Source organism: Puntigrus tetrazona, chromosome 8 (genome assembly GCF_018831695.1).
Source record: "Puntigrus tetrazona isolate hp1 chromosome 8, ASM1883169v1, whole genome shotgun sequence".
Classification (NCBI taxonomy): Eukaryota; Metazoa; Chordata; class Actinopteri; order Cypriniformes; family Cyprinidae; genus Puntigrus; species Puntigrus tetrazona.
The window spans coordinates 22,106,447-22,125,205 of record NC_056706.1 but is presented as its reverse complement, the minus strand read 5'-3'; the positions used below and the strand labels follow the sequence as shown (position 1 = coordinate 22,125,205).

The 18,759-nt window shown below is 38.6% G+C and overlaps 1 protein-coding gene and 2 pseudogenes across 1 annotated transcript in view; 1 reads left to right on the top strand and 2 right to left on the bottom strand.

Moving 5' to 3' along the window:
• Positions 1-4,396: 4,396 nt before the first annotated feature.
• Positions 4,397-9,254, bottom strand: LOC122350030 (annotated as a pseudogene).
• A 148-nt stretch (positions 9,255-9,402) lies between these two features.
• On the bottom strand, positions 9,403-11,824 carry LOC122350029 (annotated as a pseudogene).
• A 3,294-nt stretch (positions 11,825-15,118) lies between these two features.
• antxr1a (ANTXR cell adhesion molecule 1a) overlaps positions 15,119-18,759 on the top strand; it is a 35,078-nt gene continuing 31,437 nt past the window's right edge. Inside the window, exons 1-2 of the mRNA XM_043246221.1 lie at positions 15,119-15,148; positions 15,248-15,368. Of these exons, the coding sequence (XP_043102156.1) occupies positions 15,119-15,148; positions 15,248-15,368 (151 nt within the window). The remainder of the gene's footprint in view (positions 15,149-15,247; positions 15,369-18,759) is intronic.

The window sequence follows — 18,759 nt, the reverse complement described above, 5'->3', positions numbered from 1 at the left end:
GGATGTGGAGACTGAACTTCAGGCCGCAGCCGTTCTTGAAGGTTAGAGAAGTTCCTCTACTTTAAAACCTCTAGTGTATTAGTTAAGAATTACACTACAAAAGGAACCTATGGCAATTCAGTTCATTTTCCTAATATGTGAAGTACAATAACCTTTAATCCTTTCACAGATGCAGGTGGAGATCCAACCATTTCTGATGTGGATCTCGACTGGTGGGTGACGGGAATAAACGCTGCGTCGATGCAAAGCAGACTAGCTGCAGAAATCAAACGTTAACTTGGACAAGCACAAAATTGTTAGATGTTCCTGATGTATTCCCAGCATCCTCGGTGTGCTGGCCAGTACGACGGAGCAGTCTAACGGTCTGTCTCAGGCTGAAATACTGAAGCTCATACAGTGCAGTTCTGAGCGGCAGCAGAGCACCAGGAGCATTACGGAGGATGATTCTGAGCAGGCTGAGGTTGTGCTGACAGCATCGCCAACTAACATCAAGCACTTAGGGTAAATGTTGTACCCGAATGAGGTAAAGGTTTATTTATAATGTGCTTTTTTCACACCCTCCCTCTAATTGAAGACGTCCCGTCACAGGTTCCCTAATTTAGGAAACACGTGCTACATGAACTCAGTGCTGCAGTGCCTCCTCACAGTTTCTCCTTCCGTGAAGATGTGCTTTCCCAGCAGCAACATTGCAAGGAGGGAAACACAATGCTCAGGTACCATATTACATTTCAATCGAAATTTAAAAAATATATATATTTTAAAGCAGCAAAACTAAAGCAGTTCAATATAATGTTGTCACCAGGACGCTCTCTGAGCTGCACGTGAGCAGACTGACGAGGCGATGATGACAAGAGGCTGAAGACGAAGCTCTTGTCAACACTAAAGACCTGCATTGAAACACGCTATCCAGATTTCTTGGGAGACCATCAGCAGGTGAACTGGATATACATGCTCAAATTATTATTTTTGGACTTTTTGCATTTAACCTAATCATCCCTTGCTCTTAGAAAGAATGGTACAATGATAGAAGCACAGATAGATACAGTAGATACTTGAACATTTCAAATGCAGAAACTTTGCTCTTTCTCCTTCAGGACGCCCATGAGTTTTTGATGGTCAGCCTGTCCCATCTGAAAGAAGAGGGCGAGCTTTCTGCGGAGCTACTGGCCAAAAATACACCTGTCCTGTGGCTAATATGGAATTCCAGCTCAACCGCCTGCGCACCTGTAACAGGTAACATCACACATCCGCACCTGCGCTCATTTCAGCCTCTCACACTCATTTACTCGACTCTGATGTTCTTCTTTTGGTTTCAGCTGTGGCTTCCAGAGGAGCTTCAGAGAGGATTACAACTACCTCTCTGTGGTCATCGGTCCTCGAGGATGCCTCATAGACAGCCTGCAGCAGTACTTCAAAGTCAGTGACATCACATCAACAGGAGGATGTATAAAGTCAACGAGTGTTTGTAGTTCTGACTGTTGTTTGTTTTCTCCAGAGATCTTCGTTTGACTGCTCATGCAGCGAGTGCGCTGGCTCTACAGCCTCTGAGGAGCTGGAAGTAATTGTCCTTCCACGGTAAGACATGCTGTTAATCAGTTATTACCTTGAGCTGCAGAATAACTAAACGCTGAAATAACTAACTATAGTCTAGAACTTCTAAACATTTGACTCGCTCTACAGCATCCTGGTGCTTCTGGTCATGCGTTTTGATATCGCATCCTCAATGTCCAAGCTGAAGGATCGACTGAAAGTCCCAAAAGAGTTTTCTCTGTCCTGCAGCACAGGTACGGCCCAAACATCTGCCCTCTGCTGGCATGTTGTGAAACAGTCACTTGAATTACTCTGAAAGACAGCGCCAGGAAGACATTTGTTCTAAAAGAATTGTTGTTGGTTTTTTTGATGTATGATATTCCACAGAGAGCGGAGAGAGGATAGTGATAAACAGCAAGAGTCCAAAAGAAAGAAGCCAAGACGGACAGAAGAATAGAGTTGAGCCTGCAAGACCACAGGAAAGATATAATAGACAGCAATTCACAGAACGATAGAATGAGAGATAGATAGATAGACAGATAGATAGATAGACAGATAGAATGATAGATGGATAGATAGATAGATAGATAGATAGATAGATAGATAGATAGATAGATAGATAGATAGATAGATAGATAGATAAAACGATAGATAAAACGATAGATAGATAGATAGATAGATAGATAGATAGATAGATAGATAGATGGATAGATAGATGGATAGATAGAACAATGGAAAGGTAAAAGGAGGTAAACAGAGGAGGATGTTGATTTAAATGCAGCAGCATCATGTAATAATCAGTGTTTGTGTTTAACAGGTGGAAGCATCAGACAGCAGCAGCACACAGTACAGACTATCTGCTGCTGTGTCACATCTGGGCAGAAGTTTGTATTGTGGTACGACATGTTTCTTCTACATTTTCAGTCCTCTCATTCACTCTTTACACACCGCACTAAAGTCTCTCTGTGGTTTTAGGGCACTACATCAGTCACATCCCTGACCTCAGTGGATCTGGATGGCTGGAATGCAGCGACTCATCCATCAGAAAATCCAGCTGGTCCAAAGCATCATGTAACATCGAGAGAAACGGATACATGCTCTTCTATGTGAAGAGGTATAGAGTACCACAGTACTAGTGCTGGAATAATGTTCAGTGCTCGGTGTGTTTGTATTAAATCACTGTTGTCTTGCAGCTGAGCAGAAGCTGATTGATGATGCAGTTTTGAAGAGGAAAGGAAACACAGCAGAGATGCATTCTGGAGAGATCTACATCAGTGTTTCACTGCAAGAAAAGCAGACTGCTCCTAATAAAAAACATACAAATATACCAATAAATAAGCTTTTGACTCCTTCTTGAGAGGTTCATGTTTTCTCAGGATTTGTAAAGTTGGTGAGAAATTCTTACATTTTCATTCAGTTTGTGGTGTTAAATTATGCATTAGCATTAAAAAATGCTTAAGGATATTAACTGTCAGGTCAAAACACTTTCTAATATCAGATTTTTATCAGTTTTACTAGTAGTCCACTGTATGAAGTTTTTGGATATATGTCGATATATGATTTATTTTTCTATGCCTGCTTACATAAATGAACTGTATTGTCCTGAACCCACTAGTAAAAAGGCATTAAAAATACATATATGTGTGTTTTAAGACTGTATTCTTACTTTCTCTCCTATCATCAGTCTTAATTAATTTTTTATAGAGCATAGAAGTGATATGAAAAGCTATGTTTCTGAATGACAGAGCCTAGTGATGCTATGTAGACCGAAAAGAGAAGAGGTCCAAGAACTAAGCCCTGAGGCACTCCAGTAGATAGATGTTGAGGCCTGGATACCTTAGAGATTTAAATGTCTTTAGAGCTTGAAAGAATAGTTTTACTGTGTTGCTGTGTTTTATGTTCATGAGTTTGTAGCCTCTTTTCTGGGTTCTAGCATATAAACGTATGGGGTAATGAAGAAGTAGAAAGGAATTAGATCTGGAAGCACTGTATGTGCACCAAAAAAAAGCAAAGTTGTGGCAGAAAGAATAGAGGGAGGAAAACAAAGTCATATCTTTGATTCAGCGAACATTATGTAAATATTTATAAACTTAGTACAGTAAAAACAAAGGAAATGTGGCTCATGAATGTTTATATTGTCTTGTAACACTAAATGTTGTTCATAAATTCTATACTAACTGGACCATGTTGAAGAACAGATCAACTAGAGCGTATTTGTAATGTGTAACGTAAAGAAAGACAACCTATATTTAATTCAATAACATGTAATAATAACCTATATAATTCAATAACATGTTTGCAGTTAAACTGGGGTGAAAAAACAAAGAATCGTGTAAATTCCTTAAAAAGCAGTGTGTTTAGTTTTCAGAAGAAAAAATATATAATTTGCATTGTTTATGAAGCTGGGACAGATAACCTAACAATGTCATGTTTTGTTCTTATGATGCTTGTTATTGTTGCTTAATCTCATGCTTTTGTTGTTTCAAGAGATATTTGTCTTCATCAGTTAGATGTAAGTGAATGTCTCCATTTCAAGGTTTTTATTGGTCACATGACAATGTTGTGAATCAGTGATTATTTTCCACGGCTTACGGTTTGGTATAATAACACTTGTTGGATTTGTCCTGATGGGTTCAGATAAGACACTGTATCAAGTATTCCTGGTGGAGATTCAATGTAACATTTTTGCACAGCAGGATATCAGTATATTCAAACACGCTGGATGCACTTTATGTGCAACTTGTCAAACCTGGACCTGATGACTAGAAAAAGAGTTCATTTCAAACCGCCGGAAGCAAAACATACCAGAAACGTTTTTTTATTATTTAATACAATATTATCAACCAAACAAAAGAGCGATTTGCGAATTATTCAAATCAGTCCACTTGAGTGCATCTTTGTTTCGCCGTAAAATTAAACTTATGGCTGTTAACTTATTTGGGGACTGTGATTGAGTCGAGTTCATCCTGGAAACAGGGTCGGTCTCAAATGATCTTGACAATGGGGAAGTATTTGTGTGCAGAGAAGTCAAATTCAGGAAGGGCCTACAAAGACAAAAAGCAAAGACTCAAATAAAATCACATAATATCAATATGCAAAATATATATATTTTTATATATACACACACACACACACACACACACACACACTCTACCTTGGTCTCCTTCTTATGTCCTCCAGCAAGCAGCTTCATTACAACAATATTGGGTTTGGCCACTTTAAGGATGCGGTTCACCTACAACAAGAGTCAGCATCTCAGTCCTTTCCTTTACAATATATTATTAACGTAATGTAAGCACTTAATCATTTAATAGGAATAATCTGACTTGCATGCTTCAATTCCAAATGCTTTGATTTGAATATTCAAATAACAATTGTGTTTTAATAAAAAAAAAAAGCTACACCACAGGCTTGTTTAACAGCTCTCTCTTTACACACAGACACCCAACCATTTAGAATTTTTTACTTTGTTCAACCAAGAACCCTAAATAAAATATTGTTTCCACAAATATATTAAGCAGCACAACCGTTTTAACACCGAGAACGATAAGATCAGTTTCATACTCATCCATCCTAGAAGATTGGAAAGTTTCCCTTTGGCGTATAAGAAGAGTTTGTACCTCTGCATCAGGGCTGGTGACGTTTTCAAGTATGAGTTTGGCCTGCTGGAAATGTTTACTGGCTGCCATATAGAGATCCGCTGAGCGAGGGGGAGGATTGTACTTCTTCAGATCTGACATTTCCTGCGTCCACACAAGCAAACACGCCGCTTACTCCAGCACTGGGATAGAACAGTTGCAGTAAACACCATCTAACAGCATTAGTACCTTAAACTGGATGTAGTGCACTGGTGGCGGTGTGACGACGCTGTTAAAAGGGGCAAAGCGATGCTCGTGAGCGAACCTGCTCACTGTCCAGCTCAAACTGAGGTTTGCGCACCTTCCTGTCCATATCCAAAGCTATCATAGTCTGTAGAAATACAGAAGAGTCAGCACCAGGGTCAAAGGAATGACCCTTTTTTCATCTGTTAAAATTTCAATTGTATACATGCAATGACCTGAATACAGCTCTTCTGTGATGAAGACATTGCCATTCAAATACAATTTCAAATAGAGGCGCATCTTGTACATGCCGGCACACATGTTCTGATAAGCTTGGCTCATGGTGATCTCTTTACTCAGAGGACGAGCTGACAAGACGATAAAAAAACACAATGAGTCACGAACCGAACGTCAGAAAACTGAAACTGCTGAATGTCTTGCTGTAAAAACCTTTCTTCTTCTTCTTGCTCTTCTTGCTTCTTGCATTTTCAGCTGCTCCTCCAGGATTCTCTCTCTGCCATCTGAGAGCTGTCCGGCTGACTCAACGGGACATGAGCCACGATACAGAAACTCCGACAGATACCTGTACATACACGGAGAGAAACCTTTAGCAACCTTGCTCTTGTCCCTTTAAGACTATATGCAAATGACCACTGTTTTAATTTGCTAACGTACTGTCACATTAATGTGCAACTTTATTTTACTTTTTTTTTATTATTTTTTTTACTGTTTATAGCAGTAAAACCATGCGTGTCATACCAGTAGATGTAGTAATACTCGTGCATGCTGTAGAGCTCCAGCTCAAAGCCGCTGAGCAGGTACTGGATCATGATGCGCAGGTTGTGATAGAGGATCCACGTGCCCAGACAGGCTAAATGCTGCCTCTGAGGCTCAAGCTTCATCAAGAGGCCGTGAAGAGCAGCATCCACCTTCTCGGCCTGAACAACAACAACAACAACAACAACAACAACCAACACGCTCAATGATGCCTTACTGCTCATATCATGAAAACAATTCAGCATAAACATAAACAAGTCTGAATATGTTAATTGTGTACTTTCCAAAATGGTGGAAGACGGTAACTCGGGGAGAAGAATTGTTGAATAAATTATGTTATTATTGTATTCTTTGTGCACAAAACGCATTCAGTTGCATTGCTGTTCTACACAAAGCTGAGTTTAAATACTCAAGACACGATTCAGATTATGCTCTTAGCCGACTTTTAAGTCACGCCTCAGCCATGATTGTAACATTTGGCTCTTAGTATATTTTACTCCAGCTATGCTTTTAGCCCAACTGTTAAGCCTCTCTCTTAGCCGACCTTTCATCATGTTTTATGCTTCTTTGAGGGCCATTCCAGCGTGCTCCAGCCTGCTGACAGCCACAATGAGAAGAAAACCCTTCTAGTCTCAAGTATCAAGTGTTTCTTTGCTTAAGTTTCTTTTCTTTCCATGAGAGTTTGTGTGTTGAGTTTGCCCACCGCCTCAGCATCATACTTCTCAACCAGGCCGCGGCTCTGCATCTCCACCCAACAGCCAATCATCGGACGCCAAAGACTTCAAAGACCACTGAACTTCCAGCCAATCAGCCACCTCGGGAAACCCCTTTCCGCAATGACGCACTACAAGGGAATCCCGGTAACACAAAGGCAACGCAAGCACAAACCTCCAGATTCAGGCTGAACTGGTGAATTTCATAAATCTTTCATAAGGTTTGGATTACACTGCTGGATTTATATGGATTACTTTTACAGTCTATACACTTTAAAGGTTTAAATTTTTTGGTTGAGCGGACCTTCAAAGGACAGGCCAGAGGATCATTCAAGGTCACTAAATGAATTTTTTTGGTGAAGTATCCTTTAAGGCCTTTGTAATAACAAACACTGATGAATCGAGAGAATTAGACCAGAGAAGCTTTGTCAATAAAGTAAACAGGGCCATTTTGTTGACTTTACACCTTGATTTTAACCAAATAAACCATCTACTCACCTCATCCTGTAGGGTTGCGAACTCTCCAGTATGTGACCCAGTTTGTCTCTCTGGCGTGCTCGGTTGTGTCCGTGGATCTGAATTAGGCTGCAGAATGGCTGTGACACATAATGACACTTATTTCATCACATCAACAAAAAAAAAAGCACAATTACACAATTTCACCTGTCATAATAACAATAACAAACCCGTGTGCAGTGTGTGACAAATGAGTCAATGTAGTCTTTAGCCTGGTGGTTATTGTTCAAACTGCATCTGTGAACAAATAAAACCATGTTTAAATGAGACAGACGTCAGTTGAGAATTTAGTAAGTCAATGAAGACAAGCAAGAGAAAAAATTCAACGGGTCCGATGGACTAAAAATAATGGCAACACTTTAGAATAGGTAACACTATGCTGCTAGAGGTCGCATTTTCAAAACCATGCAAGTAGTTTTGGGATTTTTTTATTACACAAATCTTACATATTGTGCCTTTGACTATTAAAAGGTGGTGTATGTAGGATTCTGACTTTACTAAAGCATAAAAATACCACAAAATGTTTACATATATTTAAGAAACATGCTAAGATAACATACTTGTCCATATGAAAAACAATGCTACAGTTAATTATTCTCCTTTGAAAATGCGATGTTGTTTCGGTTTGTGAAACCCGCCACTGTCAGTTTACTCTATCGCTGCTGGAGGCGGAGTTTACATTAATGTAAACATGACCCGATCCGCGCATGTAGCCTACAAGTTATTTATCGCTTACCTTTTAAAATAGCTTTGAAAGAAAACAATGACAGCAGCAGTATGGTATGAAAACTTGCATCTTGAGTTTCTCTGCGCCCACTCCGGTCATTAATACAAGCTTCATTGTAAAATGTTATTTTATTGCTAAACATAAATAATATTTTTCTTTTTTTTTTTTTAAAAACTAAAATTCTACAAGTACATTGTAAAATATATACAACTATAACTCAAATAAACAACTTCTTTACCAAGTCATTTGTCATTTATAATAAAAAAAACTATTTATTAATAAGTAAATAATACAATGTGTACCAATATTCACTTACTTTGGGGAAAGGACAGGTGGACTGACAAAATAACGTAGTGCATCTTTAATCATATCCTGCATCAGATGAGTCCCAAACACCTTTTTATTGTCAATCAGAAACGTGGTCTGCATCACACAAACAGACAGACAGAAATCAGGTGAGCATTAAGACTATCTATATGCCTGATCAATGTGTACCATAAAAATACATTGAGACCACATTGAGAAGAGTTTCACAATGTCATATAGCCTCACCTGTAACAGAGACCTGGACAGCACACACGGAGACTGTTCGCTGAATTCACAGAAGAAATCCTAAAACGCATTCAGCAGCATGAGTTACATTTATCTTTAAACAACCTTAGAAAACGTGTTCATACCGAGAGTCATTTACCAAGATGTTGTGCAGGTTGGTTATGTTGATGACCTCACAGACAGTTTTAATGCGCTCTATGAGTTTGCTGAAGTAGTTGACCATCTCTTCTCTCTTGATGATCTTGGCGTATCGTGGGAAAGTGGGCGGGAGGAGGCGCTGGTTAACCAGAGGCTCAAAACCCATCATGATCGGGTGATTCTAAAAAAAAAACATGGCGTTAGGATTAGCGGAATCAGCCGGATTTCATATTTCAATTATTAAATTAAATCATGAAATTAAATTTAAAATGCATTTAATTAAACTCAAGATCATTCTTAAACATTAAGAAAAAATGTAAATAAAATGACAAAAAATAAATAAAAATAATCTAAAAAAATGAATAAATAAAAATTAAATTAAAATTTATTTAAATCAAAAAAAAAAATGTAATTACTGTAATAAATTCTACCTGACATTATAAAGATTATAGTGAGTGTTACCTCCTTTGGTTGTGTCATTCCGTGACTGTATGCCGTGACTGTATGGTGGAGTGAATCGCTGGCAGTAAGTCAGCAGCCTGAGTCATCAGCTTCTGTGCTTCACTCACAGCACTTTCGTCTGAAATGTCAGATCAACCAATCAAAGATCAGGAAATGAACCGGAGAATCATTCTGTGAAGCAATATGCTCGAGTGCATTTAATAATGTCGCACTTCTTTTTTGGTGAAGGAGATGAGAGCGCTGGAGCAGCAGGCGAAGTGAATTTAACACGACTGAACAGAGCCAAGCACTGCTGATGCTGAGGACAACAGAGAAAGATCAAAATCAGCCGATAATAAACGCGCATCCATGTCCCTCTGTATCCGAGGAAATGTTTATGTACGGATCTTACGCCCAGTTCAACTCGATCTCGCTGTTCGCTCTGCTCGACAGCTGCATTCTGTAAGATTTAAGTAAGAGACGCATATTTCAGAAATTATAAATCTGAAAATGCGAGAAGACTCAATGAAAAGTCTAGAGATACCTTCACTTTCCTCTGAAGTTCATCCTCAACATCTTTTAGCATGCCTACTGGAAATGACAGTTTTAAATGGAGAAATGAAAAGAAACAATGAAATTGAAAGCATCAACACATTTGTGTTCATCTTGTGTTCAATTTATTCATTCTTCAGAAATCACTCCAATATTTTGAGCTGATGCTCAAGAGACATTTATACAATTAAGAAAACGTTCGCTTTACTGATGGATAATGTTTTTTTTGCATTGGGAACTAGTGAGAAAAGACAAACAATGCCATCAAACAACTCAACTGATCATAATAAACAATTAAAACCACATATAAAATTAAATCTTCACACTCACCTGTCACTCTCAGATTGTGACACTGTTTGCCATTTTAAACCATACATGGCCTGAAAATCTTCCTGCGATTGAAAAAATAAACGCTAAAATTTAACGCTGAAGGAAAAATATTCTTAAATAGCTTTTTGTCGGTCTTCGCTTATTTAAATACGCATTATGTCATCGGTAATCGATATCATAACTTCATAAAGCAACAGTTTTAGAAGAACGACGTGACAAATAGAAAAAAATGTGTCTCCTGGCTCCTCAAACACAGCAGCTTTGTTAACTTTCTCTCGGGCGATGTCGCAGATCTTGAGGATGCCCAGAGCGAAGGCTTTGAGAGCGGGTCTTGAATCAGATCCGGATTATGAACATAGAGACAAGTAAACACAGTCTGAGCCAGAGAGTGCCCTCCAGCCACGTGATCTGAGACAATAGTGAGACGAGATTTATTACAGCACAGACACTGACATTCACTACAGCCATCAAGTTCTGAGCACTGCTTAGTCTCACTAATAAAAAGTTGTTGTTTTTATACTGACCAGGCAGCAGAAACATGTGTCCATGATCCCGGCGTGAGCTCAGGAATACTCAGATCCTTCACTGCATGGCCTCGCCCTTCAGAATAAGCAAGCATCCGGACAGGAACACTTAAACAAAGGCAGACAAAGACTATTATACGGTTTATACTTTACCTCACTTTATTAGACAAAATAATAAGGCAACCAGCTCTTACCTTAACAGCCTGTTCAAAGTTGAGGACTTTACGGCTGACTTGCTTTCCAATCATGCAAGGGCCCATCTTGGGATCCATCATCTCAATGGCTGACATGGCCTCTCTAACAGACCGAACTACAGAAACACGAGCATTACATGAGCTGAACACCACGCTCCGAACGCCAAAATGTGCGCTAACTCAAATGTGTGCAACTCTAAGAAGTCAAACACGCTTACAATTTGTCATGTAGCAACTCGCCGAGTTTGAGTTCTGCAAACAGAAACATTTATTGAACAGATTCAGCTTCTGTACATCTACACGATGTGAGGAAACATCACAGAGGACACCGAACGGTCCAAAAACAAGGTCACGTGTGTTCAGGTGACGCACTGAAGCACGGTTGATTCACGATGTCGAAGCCTGCATGGGAAAGGAAGTTAATTTTAGTTTCTCTTAGTGACCATAAATGGCCAAACATGAGGAAAAGATATTCCCGCAGGCAAGCCTCGCTGAACTTTTCTCCAGAGCAATGAAAATACAAGGCACAATATAATAACTCATTTATGAAAAGCACTGGCTGTGATGTGATGCAAAGCGTGCATCCTGTTTAGAGATCACTTTTTACTTTTATAAATAATCGCTAGTTACGCAACACATGGACTTTGCTTGTTTTTGGAAACATCCGGTTTGAATATTAATGGTAAATGTCACACAAACGCGATTAGTTTTTTTTCTCAGGCTTTTGGAAACTGGCTATTCTGTGATCACGCAGACACACACCTTTACAGGCTCCTTTGAATTCCTTGGTGACGCCCACCCAGTTGGCGTTGTTTCTCATCTTCTCTGGGATCCCAAGACCCAGCCGCCTCCTCCTCCTCTACCGATGACTTCATCACCATCGAGGCAGCTGCAAACATGAAATATGCATCGGTCAAAGACGGTACGTCTGCATCTGATTGATTTTTTTTTTTAAATGCAGCGAGTAAGGTTTCAAATAATTTAGGTAAAAATAAATAATGCATTGTCATTTAGTCTATTGGACATATTTATGTAAAAAAAAAAAAAAAACCTGCAGTCATAAGTACGTAGCACAGGTATATTTTGTAGCAAAGACAACAATATAATGCATGGATCAAATTTACAGAATTAGGACGCTAAATGAAGATAATTTTCCACGATTTCCTCAATATTAATTTTTTTGCACCCTCAGATTCCAGATTTTGAAATATTATTTTTAACTAACTTGTGCTTTTAGCACAACCCATGTTTCAAAAATCTAGAGTTACCGACGTAGACAACATTTTTGGCCATTATACGTATGCTGTCTAAGTAGGCAGTCGGTTCGTTTTTAAACGCAGACCAGAATGTCCAAATTTGGTATCTACGGTCAAGCATGACAGACCATAGGCACAGTACATCAAACATTGTCCGAAGGAGTTCTGCTAGTTTAACCGAGCCGATCAAGACGTTTGACTCATGATCAAAACACTGCATCCCCGCTTTACTGGTCAACGGCGAACCGTCGGAGGATTTCAGGTGAGCGCCCATCTTCTGTGTAAAATTGTGAATATTAATTATATTCGACGTGTTTGATTCGGTGAAATGATTTTTGATACAGAACGATGTGTCAAACTGTAACGCTAACGTTTAAACAAAAGCCAAATGACATTAGCTGGAGCGATATTTGCTAAGCTGTCTAACCCCTAAAACAAATAATTACTACTAAATAGATACCTCATTACAGCTTGCAATGTTTCAAGTACATATTTAACAACAAAAGACCTTCAAATGATAACACATACGATACCTTTTGATTGGCAGTTCAAAGCTGTTGCAGATATGTAGCGCTGTCGCAGCGGACGCCAGTGAATGACGTCACACTGCGATTTGCATTCTGGGACATGTAGTTTAAAAAATGGGAGAAATAAAAACGTTTGTTATAACAATGTGTTTTAATTTATTATTATTATTCTTATTATAATTATTATTATTTAGTTTTTCTGGTTAAATATTGGCGAAAAATTGCATTGATAAAATGTTTGCTCTAACGTTTTTAAATCATTAAAGCACATTATATTTAGGCTGGTCAGTTAAGTCCCTGATTATTAAATATGATAGAATTATTAAAACATATGATTTAATTTGTGGTAGAAATGTTTATTTTCTTTTTTTTTTACTTCTTTTAATAAATAAAGTCAAATAAATAAAAATATTTTTTAAAAACGTAATAACTTATATTAGGCAAGACAATAACCCTATATGACAATCAAATCTCTCTATTCTTAGAAGCTTTTAATAAAATAATTTATGAAAACTAATTAATAAAATGTATATAATTTGTATTATTATTATTATTATTAGTGGTGGTGGCAGTAGTAGTATTTGTTTAGACAAACAAAAGCCCATACGACCAAACATGTCAGTGAGTACCAAGTACATTTTAAAGCCGTTTATTCAAATGTAGATAAATGAATACGAGATTCTCGTCACAATCCACTGAAGAAGTCCAGCTCCTCCTTTCACGACAGCCTCTGGATGTCCTCAAGACACCTGACTAATGGTCTGAGTCCAGCCCTGTGTGCTTCACGTCCTTCGGCGTCACGTCACGCTAAACGTCAGGCTCGCCGCGCGCCGAGTCTCGCGCCGAGCCGCGGATCTGTAAACCATCTGCCCGTCCGTCCGGCGAGGTACATGGCGTGCAGATCACGCTTTCTGCCCCAGCGCTGTTCTGGACGCGCCTCACCTCCGAGTGCGTTGGGGGTTAGAGTAAATAATAACACCGTCAGGGGGCTTGTGTCTGTGTTACCAAGAGAACGCGCGCGAGGAGTTCAGATGGCGCGGGTCTCGCGTGCTTGAAAGGCCGTCGGTAAACGCGTGTATTTTTATTTGTGCTCCGGTGTTTCGCTCTTGCTTGCTAATGACAGAGATCCAGCCGTCCCGTTAGCGGATCTGTGCTAACAGTAGAGCTTTCTCTGGAGGACAGGTGGATCTGACAGATCATGAGTTGACTTCACGCAGAGGGTCCTAGCAACTTAAATATCGACAGCTGGACATCATTAAATTATGGTAACTGCAGTGTTGTTCGTTACGACGAACTTCTTTTAGCGACCTAATGTAAAACAGTGGGTTTGAAGTGCAGCGTTACTTTCTGCACACTGGCACTGGCCGTGGCTCAAAAACCAACACATAATTCTACACATAGACAGCTTGTTTGGGAGCCTCATATTGCACCCCTAAAATGGCTGTCTATCTGTGTAAGCAGCTCCTTTAAGTTTTCGTATTAAAATGCTGCCCATGTGGGCAGGTGTTCTATAATATGGTCACTGGAACGAAAAAGCTTTGATTCACTTAATGATGCATGTACTAGTAATAGTCAGTCTATATAGGCTTAATAACCTAGCATTGTTATGCCATGTAGCAAACCCTGTTTTTGATGAACACAAATGCTTTGATAGACAAATTGGCTTTATATATTGGTAATTTCTCTAGGGTTCGGATGCTTAAAATGTCATCTATGCAGACAGAAAAGCTATAGTAGCTGTAATGCTGTCTAGGTAGGAATATCAATAGAGTCTTATGCCCAAACCTGATGTCAGGGGTGGCTTTGGGACCTTAAATGTTGTACATATTGAAAGATCTCTATGGTTTGATACCCAAAATATAAAAAAATATATAAATAAGGTATAAAACATACATCTCAACTCCATAAAGCCCAAATGATTTCTGATGGCCCAGAAATGATATCCAATATACTATGATACTCTAAACATTGTATAAATGTAAGGGCTCTTGATGGCAAAATGCAGTCTGTATAGGTTATAGGTGATATGTTGCTCAGTAGGCTCTGATAGAAGTAGCTGTATAGGTAGGTGCTCACTAGGTTTTAAGACACAGCCATTGTTCTATCCTTGGTAGGGTACTTGTAGTTCATGATAGTGTGAACAAGCCTTCCATAAGCTCTGCATCATTTAATGCATTCATGTGACTCGATACTCTCATGAATTAAATTAGATTCCCTTCATGAACGTGATTTTATTTTTTTTCTTCCCCCAGCAGTCAGTTTGACGACTTATTGAATGTGTGACAAGACATGAATAAAACCCAAATCAAGCGCCTCTGAAAAAGGTTAGTTTTTTCCTCTCCTAGAAACACACACACACACACACACACACATTTGGGGTCACTCTATAGGACTTCTGTCTATATCTATCTATATGTTTTATATACAACTTACTAATTGTTTTATACTATATTTATAAACCCTACAAGCTGTGTATGAATTAAATTCTACACAATGCTGCTCATTAGCAGCTCAGTGATTATGATACGCAGCGACGTTAAGTTGCTGAATGTCTGATGTTAACTAAAGCCGTGGAGACATTCTTTACCATGTAGTGAGCTTTGATGATGGGGGTGCTTTTCCTGTTGTGATGGTTTCTTGTGTTCCCAGTGCTTCCTGGGTGCTGATGTTGCTGAGTCAGCTGAAAGACAGAATGAGGAGCCCAAAGTCTCTGATAATGATGCCATCCGCCAGATCACAGCCAAAATCCTTCACCTCATCCAGACTCAAGGTGACCTCACACACACACACACACACACACACACACACAAAATATGCTTGCATACTGTATATTTAGTCTAAATCAAATTGAACTTTACTCTCTTACTACAAGTGATCTTTTATGTGCAAAATCAGAACATAATAATGTTTGCTTTGATTATCATGTGAAATGACTTAACCTAATTTGATAACTAACATCAACAGAAATGTATTTTTACATATATATATATATATATATATATATATATATATATATACATATATATATATCTATATATATATGTAATATGTGTAAATAATGTGTAAATAATGCAATTTCTTTGATAACGGCCTCAGTGAAGAATTTAATTCCATTAGTTAATTCTAAGAAATTGACTACCCGAGAACATGATGCGTTTAATAAAGTTTAAAAACAGTAACATAAAAAGAAAATATGCGTTAATATAAAAAACACGTTTTACATGAGCGTACTTCTGTCTTACAGATGACTTAACTGCTCCCTTTATATTAGATTAGATCTACAGTAAAATGCAGAGGGAAGGTGGAAGTTACTTTTTTATTATGTATTATATTTATAATAAATTTTTTAGTGCATAGACATTTTTTTAAGATTCATTTAAAACTTTTACTATCATTTTAATTGCACGCCTTTAAGCAATTTGGTTAATACATCAGTCCATCATACCAATAATTAATTTAGAAGCCAATTAAATGTCTGCGATTCAAGATAAACAAAAAGTACAAACAACAGGCCCTGAGAAGCTGAGTTTGATCAGTGAAATGTGACTGCTGTGGGATATCCAGTATTGGTTTGTTCTTCCCCTGACCCACATGACCTCGCGTTCATGGCCTTACACCACATATGTGTAATATCTACTGAACCACACTGTGCATTCCACACCATACCATCATGAAGTGTTCCCACATGACTCCAGTGATCCCTCACTCACACTATCTCTCTCCTTCACGTTCACTCACACTCTCACACTGAAACACATACATACACACACACACTCTCTCCTCTTTCCCTTTTCTTTCTGCTCTATCTCTCTCTCTCTCTTTCACTCTCACTCACCACTCACTCTCTCTCACACACACTCTCATCTCACTCACTCACTCTGTCTCTCTCTGTCTCTCTCTCTGTCTCTCTCTCATCTACACCTCTCTCTCTGTCTCTCACTCACTCACTCTGCACACTGCTCACTGTCTGTCACACACTGTCTCTCTCTCTCTCTCACTCACATGCACACACTGTCTCTCTCTCTCTCTGTCTCTCTGTCTACCTCTCTATCACTACATGCACCTACCTACTCTCTCTCTCTTTTTCTCACACTCTCTCTCTCTCTCTCTCTCTCTCTCTATATCTACACTTTATATTTCGTTCTCTCACATTCTCAGTTCCCTCTCTCTCTGTCTAACCTTCAGTTCCCCTTCACATTCTCAGTCATGGTCTGCAGGTGACGGTCATTGATCTGCTGGTCTTTTGAAGGCGCCGTATGTGTTGACTGACAGCACCTAGCCAGTGGGAGGGCTCTACTGATGTGAAATATGATTACACCAGGGTAAATTTCCCAGTATCAAATTATTATGGATGAAGCGCTGGAGTGCATTCAAGTTATGAGAAGAAGCGTAAGATTAATTGGATGTGTGTTGAGAATAAAGATGGACTATAGAAGCCATGCCAGAAGGAAGACTGGTTCTGTGTCGGCTCCCAATCCAGCCTCTGGTAAGATCAGGCGAGGATACGCTCCACACACAACTCCTTTTACATTTAGAGTACGCGAAATTATGTTTGGCTGCTTCTTCTGTTTAGCTGTGCTATGCGCAATGTTTTCAAACAAGGCTTATAATACATGATGACTAGTTCACGCAGCAGCTCACTTAAATAAGTGTGGCTTAGCCTCAACAATAAAACTAATTTCATCTCTTGTAAATTTTTGTGTATGTTAACTTATGTTCTATACTATACCTTAAAATCTCAACTGCTTGACTGTATTTCACAACTAAGATTATATCTGTATCTGTGTAATCTGTATCTCTTTGGTAAATGTATAATAAAATGAATATATATATGATTTCAATTGTGAATTAACAATAATTATAAGTTTCATATCAGCTAGTGATGTTGCTAAGAATAAACAAACTTGCGTTCTATTAAACAACAAATTATGAGCCCGAGCAGTTGAATAAATGAAATGTATTTTAGCTGGAAATTCTCTCAGGATGTCTACCATAGAGTTCTCTGTTAGTCTATACTTGGTTCTGCTTTTTTTTTTCTGATGCCTGTGGTTACTTCCTGTGTGTCCATTGAGAGCCGAGAGTGACTGAAAGCATGACATGTGTACTCCCAGCCTCTGCTGTAGTCACGGCGATTTGCACAGCACTTTATTTATGTGTGTACATCCATGCTGGGATATGTAACGAAGTTCATTTTGCCGTTAATGGTAGATCTCTCAAGTGGTGTTACTTTAAGAGGAGTCTTGGCATGGCGCGAAGTGTCGGTATTTAAAACGTGCCAGTCGAGCTTTATTCTTCACGAGGTGTTGGATTTTTAAAGTTCCACTGCAGGGTTATAAATGTGTTCTTGACCGCTCTATTTTTTTGTAATGTTTCTAAAGTTGTTTTAACACGACTGTGCGGTCTTCAGTCTGTCAATAAAGACGGGTTGAGTTGATGATGCTTCTATTGTGCTTTGTGCTCTATTATTAGGGACCTGTCAACATGCATCAAATATTTTTGCCAAAGGTTTAGTGTCAAAATGTTGTGTGATAAGTCTCTCTCTCTCTCTCTCTCTCTCTCTCTCTCTCTCTCTCTCTTTCTCTCTCTCTCTGTGTCAAAAAAGTATTTTCATGTGGTTTTCGTGCATCAAAACAAAGGTTTAATATTAGCTGTATTTTTCTTTCATACAATAGAATGTGTTCTTTTTAATTTGATTCTATTCAAAGCAAGAAAAACAATGGCTATTATGCAAATTTTAGCATGATTTACAGACACCAATGTCTTTAGTGTAAAGCAATAGTTTACATACGAAAAATAATTTTAGGCTTTTTTCAAACAAAAATCATTATATGACAATCAAAAGACTCGTGATAGTATATAATTACATGCACACATACAGAATATATTTATATTCAGTTTATGTTATTATTAAACATATTTAGAATGTATCTATGTGTGTTAATTAAATGATTACGGAACATTATTTCATTCTCTCTCTCTCTCACTCACTCACCACTCACTCACACACACACACACAGATACACACACACACACACACACACACACAATACACTCCCTCTCTGTTGGCTGAAAGCCATACTAAAAACATCTCAGCTGGTCTGCTGCTCAGTCATAAAAGTCTCTTTACCGCTTAGTTCCTGGACATCTGCCAAGGAGACATT